Source organism: Monodon monoceros, unplaced genomic scaffold, assembly GCF_005190385.1.
Source record: "Monodon monoceros isolate NGI ecotype Baffin Bay Population unplaced genomic scaffold, NGI_Narwhal_1 Super_Scaffold_13, whole genome shotgun sequence".
NCBI classification, from domain to species: Eukaryota; Metazoa; Chordata; class Mammalia; order Artiodactyla; family Monodontidae; genus Monodon; species Monodon monoceros.
Window position 1 is genome coordinate 83,044,246 of NW_021703769.1, and position 19,282 is coordinate 83,063,527.

The following is a 19,282-nucleotide window of genomic DNA, read 5'->3' on the forward strand; positions in this document are numbered from 1 at the left end:
AGACAGGTAGAGATGTGGAAATTCACGATTTGTCAAACACCTGCCCAGGAAGAGTGAGGAAACAGCTTAGTCTCCGAATCCGGTGAGTAACGTATGTAAACGTCGACAGCCACCTCCCTCTGCTCAGTGTGAAATGTTCCAGAAAGAAGGAGGGCATCTTGATTCTATCATTTGGCTAACTGCATGCCTTTGGGGCTAAGGCCAGAGTGAAAATACTAGGATGACTGCATCTTTCTTTCTAGATTCATTTTCAAGGCTGGTTCTGAAAATTAAAAACTATTCTGAAAGTGGCAGTCCTTTGGGAAGAAGCTCGCCACCGACAGCCAGCTGTGTCTGCTGCCGCGTGTCTACCTGGGCTGTCACGTTCTTCATCACGACCGTCCCCGTCTGAGTCAAACAAAGACAGGTGTCACCACCCACTTCGTGGCCCTTCATGTCCTCTGGGTCCCCTGGCTCCCCGCAGTTTCCTCTAAGTGTGTTAGACAACCACAGGTGCCTTTCTTCCATGCGGAACTCCCTCTCCCCATGACACAGTGGAGCCATCCTTGGAGTAGAGAAAACCCCGCGAGGCTAGCACAGCCCCAGCACAAACACTGCTGAAATCCCATTCGATCCCTCTGGATTTTTCTCTCATTAAGTACCAGCCTCTGACAAGTACGTTTTACAGATAGTGTATTAACCTTGGCAGAAAAATCACGAAAAGCTGTATTGAAGTCATGAAGTGGAACATAGCTCACTGTAAATAATACATAAGGCTGGAGTGGAAAATGGGATTTGTGTGATTAATGATGGAGCCCAGAACTGTAAGATGCTCTAATCAGGGATCTGTGGCTGGAATCAAAGTTTCTGAAATTCTCCCTTCTCATCCCTACTTCAGTTCCCCAGCTCCCAGAATACTAATGAGCCCCAAACGTTGTTAATTGACCGAGCTGACCGGAGAGAAGTGCGGGGGTCGTGGGTGGTCCCACAGTGCAGCGTGGCCGTGGTCCCCTTAATCACCACGCGGTCCTCCGGAGGGTTCACGATGGACGTTCGATCTGGAAAGACACAAGTCGCGACTCAGACAAGATTATGTGCCTGAGCGTTTCCTCCCTCAGGGGGTGACGAATTGGTCATCTGACATCAAAACCTCCTAGTTTTCTCTTAGCTCGGCAAAACCAGTGCACATGGAAAGCACCCAGAAACGTTCAGGGAATTGAAAGCAAGCCTGTCCGCCTCCCCCAGCCCGTCTCAGGTCACTCCCGGACCTCAGACACTCCGGAAGGAAACAAGAAGGAAGATCGTATGCAGACGGTTAGCAGGTTCTACACCCTGGATTCTTTCCCAAGATTGTCAACATTCTGGTAATTTCTACTGTCTACACGGCACGTCATGACTTTGCAAAGTGCTTTCATTTATGCTGTTTCACTTGATCCTCACAACAGTCTTGTGAGGGTTGTGATAATCCTTTTCCCAGTCACCAGGAAGGAAAACTGATACAAGTACAGGGTCTTGCCTGATGCCACGGGGTCAGTAAGCAGTGGGGCCTGGTGCCAGGTGCAGGCCTGCAAGATCGTCCGGACCTGCGGCCGCCCGACACTCCACAGCTGCCAGGGCCAAGGCCCTGGAGACGGCCCTGGGGTGTGTGTCCCCACGCTGCACACCTCTCGGGAGGGCGCCGCTCTGGCACGAGGAAAGGAGACGGAACTTGGAGCCATGAGACTGGGTTCAGGGCCCAGCCCGACGGCTTACCAGGGGGGCATCCAGAGAAACGCCTCTGAGCTTATTAGTTTTCTTGTCTATGAAAGGGGGAGCTGCTACACTCACGCTGGGACAGAACAGAGTAGGTGACGCCTGGGAAGACCCCTGCAGGCCACACAGCACTGCACCAGCCAGTCTAGTGCTATTATAATTTTGAATCTCAGCAGATCCACAAAATTTTCCGGTGAGGGACCTACAGAGATGCAGACATCAGTTTTCCACAAGCTTTTAAATTTATGGTTAATTTTGGGGGACGCTGGATGAATCAGATGTGGTTGATAGAGTAGATCACCAAATGGAACAAAAGCTCTTTTTCAGTGCCTAACAATGTTGGAGGATTTGGATTCATTCCTTTTAAACTTGTGATATTTTTAGAACACCTAATAAATGAGAAAGGGTCATTTATCGAAGCGGACCGACTATTTCATAGGAAACGCTAAGCAGACATGAAACAAAGCACAATTTAGCTTTTCCTCAAGGATGGCATTTTAACAAGTTAGTCACTCAGGCAAGTTAAAAATTTCTCTCCTCGTATAGATGGCTTTACAAAAATCTATTAGTGAGCACTGACTGTCTCTTGCTTCTTTGAACAATAATTTTTTAGTGATATAGGTATGGATGAAGCAGAGAGAGAAAAGTTTATCAGCCAGTGAAGCTAAACACTTGGTAATCCAATCCTTATGTTCCGGAAGACAATTTATTCTGCATTTCAGAAACCCGTGTTATAGATAAAATAAAGAGAAAGAAAAGCTGGAGGAACCACAAAGATCCTTCAGTTCACTCCTAACATAGAGGAAACATCTATATTTAATAGATGAGGAATGTTTTAGTTGGCTATAATGATAGTATAGAAAAAATGCTTTCTCTGGGATTTTCATCCTGGGTCCACTTTTCTTACGTGATGCTTATAAGATTAGCCAACCTATCAGGTTTTTTTTTATTTGAGCTAGTTTTGGGGGTCATATCCCTACTCTACTGAGGTTAAAAAGTTAATCTTTTCTCTCTCCTGAAACGTCCCCATTAAATCTTTGAATACATTTTCTAATTATTCTTTTAGAAGCTGAAAAATTAATTACTCAACAGATTTCTCCAAATTAGTTGTAAAAATAATGATTCTCCTTTGATTGGATTCGCGAGTCCAAGGGCATATATTGACATCCCCGAGCACAGATGACACACTGATTAAACCGTTATCAACAGAGCGCTGCACACGGGCTGTGGTCCTTACTCCACACGGTGAGCGTGGCAGACGCGTTCAGGGAGCCCTCGGAGTTGGCTGCACAGCAGGTGTAGTTGCCGGCATCCTGGATTAAGACAGGGGTGATCTGCAGACCCCCAGACTCAAGGAGCGTGAACCTGGGAATCCGCACAGAGCCGCTGGCCAGAATGTGGTTTCCTGGGGACGACAGACAAAACAGCAATGTGAGACGTGCAATGTTCGAGACAAGGTAATGCTCTGGCCGCACCCAAGAAGATAATGTGAGGAAATAATCAGAAGAAAGCGGAAACTTTATGCACAAAAGTAACCAAAGAAGTTCGCTTTAGCGTTAATTAGAATAACAGAAACCAAGAGCATCCTAATCGTCCAATGTTGAGAGATTCGGTTACACAAGTTATGATCCATGTATGTGATTGTTTCCTTTGGGTGACTGATTTTGAGTTTTCTTTATACGTGTATGCATTTGAAAAATTTCTCTATAAAGCCATTATTACATTCTAGATCAGGAAAGGCAAAAAGGAAATATATAAAATGAAAGAACCCTTCTATCTGATTAATCTGTAGGTTCCCAGATCTTTATAAGCCATGGCCCCAGTGCACGAGTCATACCTTCGAGAGTTGGGAAGCCACCGGCTGGTTTTCTGGGAGTGAAAAAAGATGTAAGTTTTGACGTTTCACCCAGATACAGTCCACTAAGCATGACCAGTTAATCTATGAGGATGAACCCAACTCAGCCGCGGTTCGTTAAGGACAGACTATGTGTGCTGTTCGTTTAGTGGCAGGTGTGCTCAATGTGTCGACAGGGCTGCAAGGGAGCTGCAAAGAGCCCAAGATGTGACACCACTCTTCACAGGAACTGAAACTACAGTCGGATTAAGAGAGCCACACATGTCAAGCTGCGGAGGAGGCAAGCGATCCTGTGCTAGAGCAACTTTCTTAGAAATGAAGGCGGATGTAGCCTTAACTGTGACTATTACCAAGGAAGCACTCCTTCACTCACAAAGGGGAAGCTGCAGCTGAAATCCGGAGCCCGTCAGGCCCGGGGCACCCGGTGAAGGGCTTGACGGAGGAAAGCACCATTCGCACGGTGTACAGAAATGTGCTTCCTCTTCTAGGCTGTGAGCTGCACAGAGCTTAAGGGGTCTCGCTCGTCTGACCCCTCCCCGTGCCCCTAGCATCGGCCCCTGGTGGGTGCTCAGTCAATGGATTTTTACTCTTTACCGAACGAATGAGTGAGAATAACCAACACAACGCGGGGCCGCTGGGCTCACTTGCTGCGTCGGCCGCGCCCTGCAGCAGGTGCGAGCGCCTACCTCTCCTCCACGCGATGGCCGGCCTGGGAGCCCCGGACACCTCACAGCTCAGGACGGCTGTCGTCCCGTCAGTAACCGTGGTGTCCGCCGGAAGCTGGGTGAAGGCTGGGGCGACATCTAGGCAGAGGAGGTGAACAGTGAAATATTCAGTGCGTCGTCCCTCGGAAACGCTCAAGCCAGCCTGGTGGAGTCATCCACCTGGGCTTTTACAGAACTAATCAGAGAGATAACTAAGCGATGAAAAATGAAAACCTTTCAGGACGACGACAACCCTCCAATAGCCGTCTCCCAGGCATCACCATCTTTGTTTACAGCCTGAAGAGAAATACGGTCTCGTGACGTAATGGACACACAAGTGGGGAAGAGCAGGAAGAACCGTTTTTGACCGACGTTGAAGAGAAGAGAGATGTTTATTTAGATAAATCAAACAAGCTGCTTTCATTATGTAAAGAAAAAGGAAAAAGCTAGTTTCTGAATATCCTACATCGTCCTGAAGATGACACTTTGACACTTCCTAGGATCCGTTCTGAAAGTTAAAACGACCAGATTCCAAGGGCTTCAGAGAAGAATTCCTGGGGGGACCATTGGGTCTTCCTGTTCACGGGGGACTGCCCGGGCCTCCAGCTTCCAGCAGCCCTGAGTCAGACCCAGGAAGACGGCGGCAGCTCGGGCCGGCTTCGGGGAGGACTCCGCTGACTTGGCACTACTTTGCGAAAGATTAAGCCGGAACCCCTGAGTCCCAGCTGTGACCTGCAGCGCCCAAATCCTGTGTAGGGGGTCCCTGGGGTGCCTGGGCCAATGCCCCCGGGGCAGAAGTGGGCGGGCCCAGTGGACCCCGGGGCAGCCGCCCGCCTCTGCCCTCCCTCCCCGCTGGGCGTCCACCTCTGGTGCGAACCCCTGGACGACGTGGGGGCCCCCTGGCTGGTCTCTTCCGCTCGTCCCCTCACCGTCCCCCCACACCAGGTGCGGAGGCCCTCTGAAAGCTTCAGACGACGCCCGGCCAGTGCCCATCTCAGAGCCGCGAAGGCCCCGCTCGCCCCCTTTGTGCCCGCACACACCTGGGCCGGCCTGTCCCTCCACTCATCTGTCGGTCCCCTGCAGCTCCCACCTGCACCGTGGCACGCACCTCTCCAAGGCCGTGCAGGGCAGTGTCCTCCCCACCTGCAGGCCTCAGCTCCAGTAAGAACCCTCTCATCTCAGAGAACCCAGCCCGCTGCGCCCGCCCTCTAACGAGCATCCCTGGCCGCTCTGGGCCTCGCCTAGTCTTCCTCTGTAGGGCCCCCAGCGCCCTCTGCCGTCTCTCCCCTCCCCCAGGACCCTCCATCCTGGAAGCACGAGACCCTCTTCTTCACAGCATCCTCTCAGCTCTGTCCCCGCGCCTCACGGGCCCAGAGTAACTGACACAGATGCTCAATAAACGTTTGTTAAGTGAACGAATAAATATTGATTGTTTTACACATTATTTTTCTTTCATTAAAAGTACTTTAATTAAAAAAAAATCCATTTTGCCAAATCCTGTACTTACAAAACAGATATGCAGCATTACCATTATCACGCATTTATTTGTTCACTCTCCAGTTGTCATGGTAACCAGGTTAAGTAGCACTTTCATTTAAATTTCCAAACCGATCCTCCTAAGAACCCTGTGAACTGGGCTGGTTGGTTCCATTTTGGAAAGAAAACTGAGTCTGAGAGAAATCGGGTGATCTGCCCTGGGTCTCTCCGGAGAGCAGGGTCTGCAAACCACCAGCCTGGGCCTAAGCCAGCCTGTCCCTGCTTTCGTAAACGGAGTTCTGTGGAACAGCCACGTTTGCTCAGAATCGTCTGCGCTGCCTGCAGGCTACGACAGCAAGGTGAGGAGTAGCAACGGAAACCACGTCCTTCAAAGGCGAAAACAGGCACCATCTGGCTTTTTACAGAAAAAGCTTGCCCATCCCTGCCCTACAACATCCACTATTCCAAACAGGCTGAAATAATTCTAATTGATCAAAACTCAGTTTCTGGCTCAAGTCCCCAGTATTATCTCCGCTGCTTGAAGTGACACTTGTTTCCGATGCTCCACAAGGGAGGGGAAATTTGACCGCCCGCCACGGCTGGAGGAAATGACCCCTAGTTTACCAAAACATATGCGTGAATATTTCAGGATCGCGTCGGTCCCTTCCTACTTCTGGCTGACGAGAGCCACTGGCCACGCACACGCTGACCAGTTTGCTTCCTCCGATGGCTCTCAGCATTTTGCTTCCAAAAGGGCAGACGTGAAAGGTAGGGTTCCCTAGTCACTAAATTCTACTTCGTTTTAGAAGAACAACATTGCAACTATGGGAGATTAAAGAGAAAACCCGCAAATATAATAAAAACCTTTACCTTTACTTCATTTTTCAGAGCGCCAAAGTATTTCTGTTACTGGGACAATAAAAGAAAGTCACGAAAGAACTATAATTGTTCAATAAAACTAAAATAGAGAATGAATATAAAAAGTGGAGAAAAGATCCAAAGAAAAAGACTCGGGATGAGATGCTGTTCACTTAACCGTCTTTCCAGTTCTGTCCAGAAAAATGGGGAGTGTGTTCCTACATCTCAGCAAAGCAGTGTGTTCAAGGGCTGGGAAGGTCAAGGCTCCAGAGGGCCAGGGGGAGCGCCGAGATGGGGGTGCTCGGGCTGAAGAGACACTGGCGTTTTCTGCCATGTCCGTGGGGCGAGGACTGGGGAGGCCGGCTCTGCAGGGGGTAGTACTCACTGGTGACGTCCAGGTAGGTGTAGGTCTGGACCTCCCCGCCCTCGTTACTGGCGAAGCACTGGAAGATTCCTGAGTCCTCCGGACGCAGCTTCTGGACGCGCAGGCCTCCACTTGACAGCACTTGGTATCGAGGATTCTGGAGCTTGTTGATGGAGACCGCGTCCTTGAACCACCGGAGGGTGGGAAGAGGGGCCCCTGTGCAGAAGTGAAACAAAAATCATTAAGCTTCGAGAATTCCTTACGTGAGGACTAAATGGCAGTATTTCAACGGGCATTTTCTCATCTAGTCGTCCCTCCAAGCACCCTGTGAGGCGTCTTTTTTCTCATCGTATGTGAAGACGGGGAGGGAGAGGCCCGAAGGGGGCGGTGTGGGGCAGCTGCAGACCCTTCCGGCTCTTCCCACGGCTTGTGCTCTTGTCCAGACGGTTCTGGCTGCGACTGACCTCAGGCAGGGCTGGGAGGAAGGTCTCTGCCTCTGCCTCTGCCTCTCGGGCTCGGGGAAGGGTCACCAGGGCGGAGACTGTGCCACTCGGCAGAGCACTTAACCCCGCCTTGTCCCTGCAGGGAACAAGGGTCACAGCGACCTCAAAGGTGGCTGTGAAGGTTAACTGGGTCAGTACACGAGTACCTCCTGGGGCCTGGCCCATGGCGCGCGTTCAGCGGACAGCGCCGCTCGCTGCTCGTCGTCACAACTAAGGCCAGTGCCAACGCGCACCGGCTTGGCAACAGCTCCGTCTAAGGAGCGGGATATCGCTGACCACCCGCTAGCGTGCCGTGCCGGGGCAGTGAGTGGTTAGGTAAAGGAATAAGCACAGGAGGTGCATCTGGTTCAGGCTGGGGAGACACGAGAGGTCCAAGCTGTGGCTGCAGGAAAAGTCACCTTGGCACCCGACCCTGTACCCAAGAGCGGAGTGAGCTGAGATCACAGCCAAGACTTCGACCAAGAGGGCGAGGGTCACGCTGAGGCTCAGGGCCCAGCTGCCCCTCCTGGGTGCCCCTTCCTCATCCTGATGATGTTACGGGGCAGACCTAGGCCTCCAGGCCGTGAGACTGGAGTTGCTTGCGGTCTCGCCACCTGGAAGGAGGTTGAGGCTGGGGTCGGATGGGGCGTATGCGGCGGACAAGGTCACTGGGGCAGAACCCAGGTTGTCGATGAAGGGACCGTCCTTAGCCCCGGAGCACGAGGACCTCTGTTGCTCGTCCCCTAAATGGGTGTGGTCAGTGCAGGTAACCAGGCGACGATGCACTATTTCCTGGCGGCCTCGCTGCGTGGGACACACCGGGCTCCTCCTCTTGGTGGCTTTCCCGGGAGCCTTGGGGAACCAGCTGAGGGAAGACTGCTTCCGTTCTCCTTTCCTGAACCTGAGCAGGGTCCGGTTACCCAGGGAGGGTAGACAAGAGAGCCCGTCCAGGGAACGAGACCACGGCACTCAAGACAAGAGTTCTGGGCTCCGGGGGGCACAGTGTGTTTGTTGTGGCCCTGCGGGAAGTGCAGAACGTCTGGGCTTATTTCTAGATCTCAGATGGCGCTGTGCCTCAGTTTCCCTAAATAGAAAATGAATTTAAATAAAATATCTTGATGTGATTCATGCTGAAAGGCACACCCAAATCCCTTGACTTAAGATGCTATGTAGGTATAAGATGTCTTCCTTAATAAATAAAGTTAATGTCGTGGAATATTTCAAGAGAATGTATTCTCAGATTCTGTTCTTTGCCTAAATTATGCTTCCTGTCACTTTTCATTAAATCAGGAAATTAAAAAAAAATCCATTGCAAGGTAAAAGCATAAGCAATCCATGTAAACTCTCATAATAGCAATTACATGATGTAGTTTTCATAAAGAATAACCACTTCACATGCTGCTGTAGCTGCATTGTCAAAAGAAAGAAGTAAATTATATGATGGCAATGCAAGGCTGAAAGACCCGTTCAGCGTATATTTATCAGTGTGTACTTAACAAGCAGTTTACTCTGCGGATTATCATGCCAGAAAAGCAACCTCTTGTCAAGGGGAGAGCCTAACATTGCCATTTATTGAAAAATAATTGTTAGTATATAGGGAAACTAGGAGCATATCTATTTTGGGGCAATTTAATGTCATAAACAGGAATCTTAGCCCCACAGTATTGTAGATTCTCGTTTCTAAAATATAAGCGCTCTAAATATTTTGTAGCTTCACTTTCACAGAGTTGTTGGCCTTAAAAAGCTGGTGTTCATAGAGAAGAGAGAACAGCGCAGCAAAGATTTCCACTTGAACTTCATAGGACTCTTCTCATTCCTGTCTTCTCCCGCCCTGAGCCCCAGCAGCGGAGAAGAGAAGCAGAGCAGGGATGGAGACTGCACCCTGGGAGCTGGCGGGACTGGGAACCAGAACCAGTAAGGAAATGACTCTTCCGGGCGGGAGCAGCTGTGGCAGAGGCTCAGTGGATGGAGGGGAGGGGAGGGGACGGGAGGGGACTCTTGGCCGGACGCCCCTCTCTACGCTGACACTCAACACTGTCCTGAGTGGCACTCACACTCCTTCCCAGAAATGGAAAGCGACCTGCAGATCGGTGGTATCTGTTCCGAGTCCCAGGGCCTTGGCTCTTAGGGTCCAGGCCTAAGCACTGGCTTTGGAGCTGGTGCCTGTGGGTTTGGATCCCGTCTCCACCAACACGTGGCCCGAGGCAGGCTGCCTGTCCGGGGCTCAGTGAGCAACGCCCCGGTGCCAGACCGCGGGCGGAGCTGAAGGTGTCTCCTTCATTGTCCTGACTGCGCCTCGAGCGCGTTACTTAGCTTTGCTTCTTAAGGGGTGTTTTCCCATGTATAGAGGGACGTAACGATCGCTCTCTTACGCAGCTGTCATGAAGATTTACAGAATTGTTAGGAATCCTCGCCCGCCAAACTCTTAGAAGAAAAACCCCACCCTTAAGATGAACAGGTGTTAACATAAAGGGTCCTTTTCCTTACTTGACAATCTCCAGAGGACTCGTGAAGTTTTGTCTGTGAAATCGCTGCAGACAGCCCGTCCCTGTCGGGGCGTTTAGCAGAACTACTTGCATGCTGGACACGAAATGGGAACAGGGGACAACGAGGGGGGTCGAGGCTCGGGACGAGAGGTAGAATTCCCTGAGTAACAAAGGAAAAGTCGACTCCAAGCTGAGAGGGTGGAAAAACAGAAGATTTCCTATCCGAGAAGTTGGAACGATCTCTCTTCTCTCAAGCGGGCGTGGTCACCAGTCCCGCTCACCCCACGGATGAGAATGAACTTCCTGCCGCAAGTCTTAGGGCTGTTGCAGAATCAGAGCCTCTGAAGGGAGTCAAGGGGACAGGACTTCATCTCTCTCTGTTGGCACGGACAGGGTTAAGGCTTCCTTGCTGTTCCCTTGGGTAAGTATTATTATCCCCGCTTTGCAGGTTACATGCCCAGCAACTGAGTTCCACTCCACGCCAACGGCCCCGTTTCTAATCACCACAGTCAACCTGTCGCTGTCCAGAGGACGGCTCTGCCCTGGAGACGCCATTTCTGTTCCTGCACCACGTCGCTGCTTGCCCTGTGGCTCCCGCACTCACCCATGGCTCCACACACGATGTCCACGGTTTCTTCTACTTCCACTAAAATCCGACTCTCAGGTTCCGCAGTAAAATACGGTGGCTCTTTAAACAAGAAAAAACCAAAACAGCCCGTAAGCCAAAGAGGTATATTTCAGAAGACCCTTACAGCCTACAAGAGTTTGAGCTCCTTTTAAAAACTATTTTTGAAAACTTCATTAGTTACCACCGTGCACCCAGACTCAGAATTCGGTGCGCAGAGGCCAAAGGCAATTTACAGTCTAAGGTTCTGGAAAGCAAATTACTACTCAGGGCACTGGCTACTTTTCAGTTCATGGGCTTGAATAATGGAATATCTTAAGTCACATTTTAGAAGGACTATCCCGTGAGGTTCATAAAGGTTTATATTTACAGCACAGTATTTTATAGTCTAGTTTGCTTCAGTATCTAAACTAAACAACAACTCGTGAAGCATGTTAAATAAAGCACCGCAGACAGGCGCCCGGCCTGTTTCAGGGAACGGGGCAGCCTATTAACATATTTTTTAAAGTCTTAGCAGTTCTTCTTCTCCAAAATATAGATTTAATACTTCAGTGGAATGCAAAGTAATAGCTAAGAGAAGAAGAAAATGGGCCTCTCGTCCATCTTCAGTAGCAAAGGAAACCCAGCCACTCGCATAGCTCCAGACACCCTGCTCGCCTGCCTGTTCAGCGGTTGTTTGTATTAAACGATGAATCTCCTTGGAGACTAAACTGCAGTATTTTTCTCAGTTTATTCAGCAGGAATTCAACGGTGGCAAGGCCAAGTTCGAGGAGTATTAAGGTAGTAGTGATGTCATTATCGTGATAACAAAGAGCCACTGTATTCACTTTCTGTGTGATAATTTCTGGGCGCTGTCTTCCAGAGTGGTTTACTTCCACTGTAATTGTGTTGAATGTGGATACTATAGCTTGGCTATATCTTGTATTGACTGTATCGTTAAAACAGGGTGGGACCTAAAAGACCAAAAAGAGAAATGAAAGCTTAGCATTTCAAGGAGATGATTAAGGAGACAAGGCTGAAGGTTCCTCGCTGGAAGCAGTCAGGTATCAATCCCGCAATTACCTGCATCGCTCAAGCGGGAACAATCTGCTGAAGGAACCAGCCTGGCTGAGGCCACGGCTGCAAATTCACTAGATGGAGGCAGATTCTCCACTTAGGTGTGTGTGTGCAGAGACCAGGCCTCAAGAAATACTGCAGAGATCCCATGTCTCTTTTTCAAGCTGTTCTTCACTGCGCACTCCCTCCTGCGTGCACGTTCAGACGCGTCTCCTTCATCCCCAACAATGACAACAGCGCTGCTTATGCTCTCACTACACAGCAGCCGCGCCCTGCCGAGGCCCCGGTGCGCAGGTCACGCCCCATTTACATCAGCAAATGCTGAAGCTGGTACCCACCCCGTGGTCTGGTTAAGGGATGTGAGGGGAATGGAAAAGAACTCAGTTAAAACACCAACATCCGCTATGACGGATTACAGGTTTCCTTTCTTAAACATTTTATTTTGAGATCACTGGAGAGTCCCACGCGTTTGTAATAAATAATAAAGATCCCTTGTGTCCCCTCAGCAGGGACATCTTGCAGAAACTATAGTCCAACCAAGATACCGACAGTGAAACGTGTAGCCTATTGTATTCAACGTTCCCGGCCCCCCAGTCTCGGTTGTACTCGTGTGTGCGACTCAGTGCAGGTCTGTGCAACCACACCACCGTCAAGATGCAGAGCGGGCCCACCACCACCGGGGTCCTCCACGCTGCCCTTCTGTAACCATGCCCACCCCAAGGTCCCATCCTGAACCTCTGGCAACCATGCATCTGCTCTCCATCTCTATAATTCTGTCCTTTCAAGAACGTTATATAAATGGGACGATACAGTATGTAACCTTTGGAACTGGCTTTTTCCACGCAGCATACTTCCCTCAAGATTCTTCCAAGAGGAGTCACACTTTGGTGGGAAGAATCCATACCTATAGATATGCTCAACATCTACAGGACCACACAATTCCCGAGGCACTGATTACGGAGGCCGTCTGGCACCCTGGCCGATGTCCTGGTGCCGCTGTCCTTCACCCTGCAGTGCCCAGGTCTTCCCCAAGTGCTGGGGGGGAAGCCCCCAGGGTCAGAGACAACGGGCCTTCCTCACATGGTGACCTGAGGCTGGACCGAGCTGACTGAAGGCCTGGCTGTGGGGCTGCAGGTGCCTTAGGGACCCCCGGGCCTGCTCGGGGCGGCTCCTCTGCGAGCGCCGTCATCCCCGCCCGGCCACTTCCCCGGGGTGCCCGGCACGGGCTCACGGCTCCATATCCTCTGTGGCCCTGAGCTCAGAGCCGCCAGGCTCCCTGGGCACGTCCCGCCGGGCGGTCTGCCAGAGCTGGCCGAGCGCTGTGTGTCTCCTCCGCAGCCGACACCCAGGCAAGTTTTAGTGGCCAGGGAGGCCAGGTCTGCTCCCTCATTCACTGATTCTCCTGCCTCTTCCGGAAAGCCTTCCGGGTGCTGGGCACTCAGCGCAGCCGTGGGGCGGCCGAAGCCCTCACAGACGCACGCGGCTTCCGACGGTAACGTCATCTCTCCCACGTCCGCACGTTACCACTTCTCTCCCTGCTGACCCCGTATTCCAGCCCAGCTCAGCAGTGCCCTCGGCTACTTCCGCGTACCCTTGTCTATAAGGAGAACAGTGGGGGAAAGTACCGGGCGGTTCAGCCAAGAAAGATTGAGGTGACTGGTGGGGAGAACCTGCTATGAACGAGTCATCCCCGCCACGGACTTTTCAACCACTTAATCTTCAAAGGGCAAGTGCGCGTCTTAGCTCTTCAGCAACAACTCTGTCTGGAAAGGGTACCCTGCCCACGCAGGCACACACTAGACTTCTAAAGATTTATCGCAATTGCGGCCAATAAAACCGGGGACTCAAACTAACACTTTCACCTCTTTTGAAACAATACGAAGCCGTCAGGAAAACGTTCTCATCCCGTGTGACACCGGCGTGTTAAGAACAGGCCAGCCACGGGGGCTGTCCTCCACGCGTCCCCTGGGGGCCACGGGCAGCTCCTCCAGTCCGCACAGCAAGCCTCCAGTCCCCCGACCTCAGAGCTTGAGGCAGGGATGCCTCCCAGGCAGCCCCCAAATTAGGATCCCTCAGGCTCTCCTGCCCTTGATGCTGGGCTCTGGCTCCTGCACCACCCACCCCCCAACCCTGGCTCACGGCACAGCCCAGAGATGCCCCCTCTGCCGTCTGCCCTTCTCCCAGAGCGGCCATCTCGGGAAGCGGCAGGGCCCGCGGTGTGCCCTTGGCTCGCCACTGTCGTCCATGCTTGCATGCCTTTGTCCACTGGGGTGGGCAGAATGCCCCCAGGAGATGTCCACTCCCAGTCACCGGTAGCTGTGAACATGCCGCTACGCGGCAGGGGGACTCTGCCGACGTGACCGAGGTCATCGACCTACAAACGGGGAGATGATTTCAGAGCAGCGTGGCGGGCCCAGTCTCATCACAGGGACCCCTAAAAGCAGAGAACTTTCTCCAGCTGGCAGCGGGAGCGACGGCAGGAGGGGAGGCCAGAGACCCGCGGTGTGAGGACTCGGCCTGCTGCTGGCTCTGCAGATGAAGGTGGCCACAGCCAGGGATGCCGGTTGTCTCCAGAACCTGAGAAAGACCCACCAACAGTCAGAAAGGAAACAGGCGCAGTCCCACAACCGCATGGACTGGGTTCTGCAGCCCCTGGGTGAGCCGGGAAGTGGATCCTCCCAGGGCCTCGGAAGAAGAGCCCAGCCCAGCCACAGCCTCGGTTGCAGCCTTGGGAGGCCGGGAACCGTGAGGCGACACATCTGTATTATTTTAAGCTGTTGAGTTTGTGGTCCTTTCTCACAAGAGCCACACAAAGGCCGTCGCTGGTCCTGGCTCCTCCCCGTGGACCAGCCTTTCTCGAGTTGCCTCGTTGGCAAATTCACACCAATCTGCAAGGCCACTCCTCGTGTTCCTTCTCCTGCGGTCGGGCTGGCTCTGCCCCAGCCACGCAGCCCTTGGGACCGATGACCCACGTCTGTGTGATGCACCCATCATGCTGGAGGCTGCTTCAGGGAAGAGCGTGTCTTGGTCATCTCTGTGTCTTAGCACCTGCCATCATTTCTGAGAAGACACTTAGAAACCGCCCACTGGAGAAGAGAGAGAGGAGACGCCCACAGACTTTAGGACCCTGAAACTCCTTCAGGGGCGGAGACACATCTAACTCGTCTTCATGCCACCCAGGCTGGTACTCCCACTGGGTGCCTGGCACACGCTCTGCGCTGGTGAATGACAGGTGGGTGAGCGGAGAAGCAGAGGATGGCGGGGGAGCCTGGAATTGGACGGCGTGTGCAAGAGTTCACATCCTGCTCCCCAGACAGAATTCCTGCTCATCTCGGGGCACCAGGAGCTGCCGATACTGCACCCAGGGGCAAGTCACCCCAGCATCGTTTGAGGTTTGGCTCATACTTCCTTTGGTTTTAAGGAACAGCTCTGTGATAGCTCTTTTCTGAGCTTTAATCAGTGGTAAGATGCCATACGGATAAGTTCTACAGTTGGCGATAGGATGCCGGTAATTGATTTGGGTGCTTCTACTATGGGTCGTATGTGAAAACTATAAAAAAAGACATCTTAGGCTTTTCTTAAACCGATGTGAACGAGTTAGCAGGCAGGTGCTCTGTGAATCTCCATGAGGAGAGGACTATATGCCCCCTGCAAGATTCTCTTCTGGTCCGAATTGCTGTGAAAGCCCCTCTCCTGCCAAGCCCAGGGGAGCCCCCTCACCCCCCGCCTTGCTGAGGGTCTAAGCACTCGCCGTGTGCAACCATAACTGCCGCGTGAAGGGACTGCCTTCCGCATAAGACCCTGGACGCCGGGACCAGCACAGCTTCGGGGAGGCTGACTCAGTAAACACCTCCGTGTCGAGTGGAGGGAAGGAAGGAAGGAAGGAATCTGGGTTGCAAACAAACGTCTAAGAGATGCTCAGTCTCAGCTCTAGGGGAACAACTTCTCAGTAGCGGTGCTGCTATCAGCAGAGAGCTGTTACAGGTAACTTGTTATTTTAATAGTAGCTCAGATATTGGAGTTTCTGCATGATGTATGTATAAAAAATCAGAATAGACTTCAGGTTTACAGAGAAAGCTCTGTACAAGTGTCATGCCCACCCACCCGAGTTTCTGAGCGGGGGTGAAGGAGGCATCGTGCCTCGGGCAGGACACGCGTATGCATGGCCGCGCTGTGTGAGACCAGATCCGTCACTCTGGACGGGAGATGGACCCGCCGTGTTTCACTGAGGTTGAGACGTTGCAGCATTGGTAAGAGGCGTCGTTTTGTTTACACCCAAGAAAGAAGAAATGCTTCCGTGGGTTGTGAGACACATGCTGATTTCAGAGGCTGCAGGCGTGGAAGATGTGTCATGTCACCACTGTAGGTAAAGCACTAAGGGTGACGTGTGTCACCGCGGAGTCCTACCAACGGCTCCCAAAGCTGCCATTTCAGTCCTTCCGCGCCCGTTACTTCATATCGTCCTCACAACACGAGCCGGAATCACCTTCTGCGGGGCCCACATCTCACAGCCGTGGACGCTGAGGCCCGCAGAGGCCCGCGAGTGGTGCAGTGAGAACCTGGGCCCAGGCCCGTCTCCACAGCCTGTCCCGTCATGCATGGAGCATCAGTGACCCACTAGAGTGTCCACTCTCTGTAGGACAAGAGCTGGGACAGCGTCACTCCTCTGCCTGGTGAAAAGTCTGAGAGGTCACAGAGGCAAGTGGTGACGACTGAGGGAGTCCTGAGGGACACGCAGACCCACAAGGCAGGTAAGGAGGGACCCGGGCGGGAAAGGCCGTTCATCCCAAGCACAGGTGCTCGGGGGTCTGAAGGGCGACGGTCCTCGTCTTGGGTGGGCCTCCCCGAGAGGCAGACCTGAGACAGGGTTCCCTGCCGGTGGTTTATTTGGGAGGTGATGGGGACACCGTCGGGGAGGCGGGAGGCCGGCTGTAAACGAGCGCGTTGCCAAGGCGGCCCCCGCTGTGGGTGACTGAGCTTACCCCGCGGGGAGGCTCTGGAGGCCAGCGAAGACCCCAACCTCCAAATCACGTCCCCACCTCGGGGCTGAGGACGCTCCGGTCCACGTGGCGCTGGACTGACACACGCCGGGGGCGGGTGGATGCCAGCACTTCCAACCTGCCACATGGCGGGTGCCCTGGCCTCACCCAGGGGCAGCCCTGGCTCCAGTGGCCAGAGAACGCAGTCAGGAAATGGGCCCTGAGGCGTCTGTCCCATCGCGTGGGGTGTGCGGTGTGTGGGCAGGTAAGCAAACGAGCGGCGAAGCAACAGCTGCAGACTCCCCGCAGGGCAGGTGGAGGAGACCGTGGACCGCCAAGCCCAGGAGGCCACTTGCCCTGCCGTGTGGAGACCTCAGAAATTAAGCAACACGGCAGCCGACTTGACAGGTGGGCTGGACAGCCTGTCTTGTCTCATCAGTAAGAAACAGGAGTAAATGGAAGCCAGTCTGTGTCTGCTTTCTTTCATCTGCATGTTCATGTCGATATTCGCTGCACGGTTCCACCAGTGACGGGGCCGTGGAACCGGGACCAGGGTTTCCTGGGGATCCCTCTCTCCACGATCGCTGGGCTCAGGGCTATAATCTCCCAAATCACTCTGAATTGACAGAGGCTCTTGAGGGCTTTCCCAGGATGATTCAACCACAAAATCCTACCTGTCACAGCAAATTCTTATGAATAAAGGGGATTTAAATGAACATCATAAAGGTACACGAGTGTGTCCGTGTACCTTTAAAAGCCAGAACACAGAGAGATAGCAACTCAGGAGAATACAGAAACAATCTGCTCTGGAATCCAGATGGAAGTGCAAAACCCAAGTTCACGTGACAGATTTAAAAATGATCTTTTTCAGTAGATTTATTTATTTATTTTTGGCTGCGTTGGGTCTTCGTTGCTGCACGTGGGCTTTTCTCTAGTTGCGGCGAGCAGGGGCTACTCTTCGTTGTGGTGCACAGGGCTTCTCATTGCGGTGGCTTGCAGAGCATGGGCTCTAGGTGTGCAGGCTTCAGTAGTTGTGGCACGCAGGCTCAGTAGTTGTGGCTCGCGGGCTCTAGAGCGCAGGCTCAGTAGCTGTGGCGCATGGGCTTAGTTGCTCCGCGGCATGTGGGATCTTCCCAGCCCAGGGCTCGAACCTGTGTCCCCTGCATTGGCAGCTGGATTCTTAACCACTGCGCCACCAGGGAAGCCCTTAAATATTTTAAAAAGGGAATTATAATGGAAACAAACATTCTAGTTTACAGGGAGATAGATTTCTTCTCTTGCTTAAGTTACCCTGGAATGTTTTAACACGATATAGTCCTGTCTGCTGGAGATTTACACGTTTACAATTTTAATTTGGGTTCAATCTATAATGCGCTGTGCTCATGTAGCTGTAGATCACCCCCGACAGAAAGGTCCTTGCCGGGAATGGGGATGGGGTACTGACATCTCTAAAGCGTGGATGAGAAAGGGAGCAGAGAATCAGCTCAGATCCCTAGTGGAGAATCAGCAATGATTTGTGACTCAAAACCTGCCTTCTCTGACGCTTTTAAAACTCGTGCACATCTTTCAGAGGGGCTGACAGCTTTGTATCACGTGAGTTTGGCAGTCATTTTCAGGCCACAGAGCCATTTCCTACTGATTTAAAGGAGTGTGACACACTCAAGGCAAACTGCCTTTTATGCAGCATTTCTTCACACTCTTGCTAATTTTTTATGAAAACACAAGCTTTTATTTTTCCTTAGCTTGCAAAGTGGCAAACTGCAAAATATGTTATGTGAGGGGCGATTGCTCTCAAAGGGCTTTCTGCTTATGTGATCCTTCCTGTTCTCAATCTGCCTTGTTTGCATTGAGAGGAGAGAGGCGGAGATTCTCCCACCTGGAGTGGACCCTGAAGGCACCTCTTATCAGCAGTGGCCTCTAGACGGGTCACTGCGACAGTGACCACAGCCACTGAAGAGGCCTAAACACATTATAGGAGCTGAAGAGATGAGAGAAATAAAGGCCTTGGCCTCACAATTTAATGTAATCTTATCACCATCTGAAAATAGGCTGAGGATTCCCTTAGTCTGTGTACACGGTGCACCTTCCTGAACATCGAGATTTCCCAGCGTTTAGAGCAGCTCAAATGTGCCTAATCTTGTCTCCCTGCTCCCTGGTTTAAGAATAACACATGATTCTAGGAAGCCTCTCTGTTCTCACTTTCTAATTTAACAAAAGGTTAACACCCAAGACTTTCTGACTTTCTTCTGGGTCACAAAATAAAAAATAATGGTCATAGATTAATCTCTGAACGTTGATCGTAACGGCCAAATAAGATTTATAGAAAAGCCAGAAAGGCCAGCACAGGGAGGTGATAAACATGCCAAGGATTTCGACACTCTATTTCCCAAGCTTTACGATTGGAAGTTTTCAGAAGGACGTTTCTTGGGAGTATTCAGAACATCAACTCTTTGGACTTAACGCATTGATATTCTTGGGAAAGAAGACTAGGCTGAATCTGGGAGATAAACTCCACTTCACTTGCATGTGCTGAGTTAAGAAAAGGCGGTGGAACACAGGTGTTAGCTACGTTGTTTCCATGGTCTGGGGTGTGCCACCGCCCTGCCAGGATGCCGACGTCACCGCGTCCCAGTCTGAGCCTCACCTATGGTAGAAAGGACACCGCG

General features: G+C 52.0%; 1 protein-coding gene across 1 annotated transcript in view; it reads right to left on the reverse strand.

Moving 5' to 3' along the window:
- SDK1 (sidekick cell adhesion molecule 1) overlaps nucleotides 1-19,282 on the reverse strand; it is a 653,415-nt gene that overhangs the window by 39,383 nt on the left and 594,750 nt on the right. Inside the window, exons 9-13 of the mRNA XM_029220872.1 lie at nucleotides 10,561-10,644; nucleotides 7,010-7,204; nucleotides 4,273-4,389; nucleotides 2,969-3,136; nucleotides 935-1,037 (exon numbers count right to left, since the gene is read on the reverse strand). Of these exons, the coding sequence (XP_029076705.1) occupies nucleotides 935-1,037; nucleotides 2,969-3,136; nucleotides 4,273-4,389; nucleotides 7,010-7,204; nucleotides 10,561-10,644 (667 nt within the window). The remainder of the gene's footprint in view (nucleotides 1-934; nucleotides 1,038-2,968; nucleotides 3,137-4,272; nucleotides 4,390-7,009; nucleotides 7,205-10,560; nucleotides 10,645-19,282) is intronic.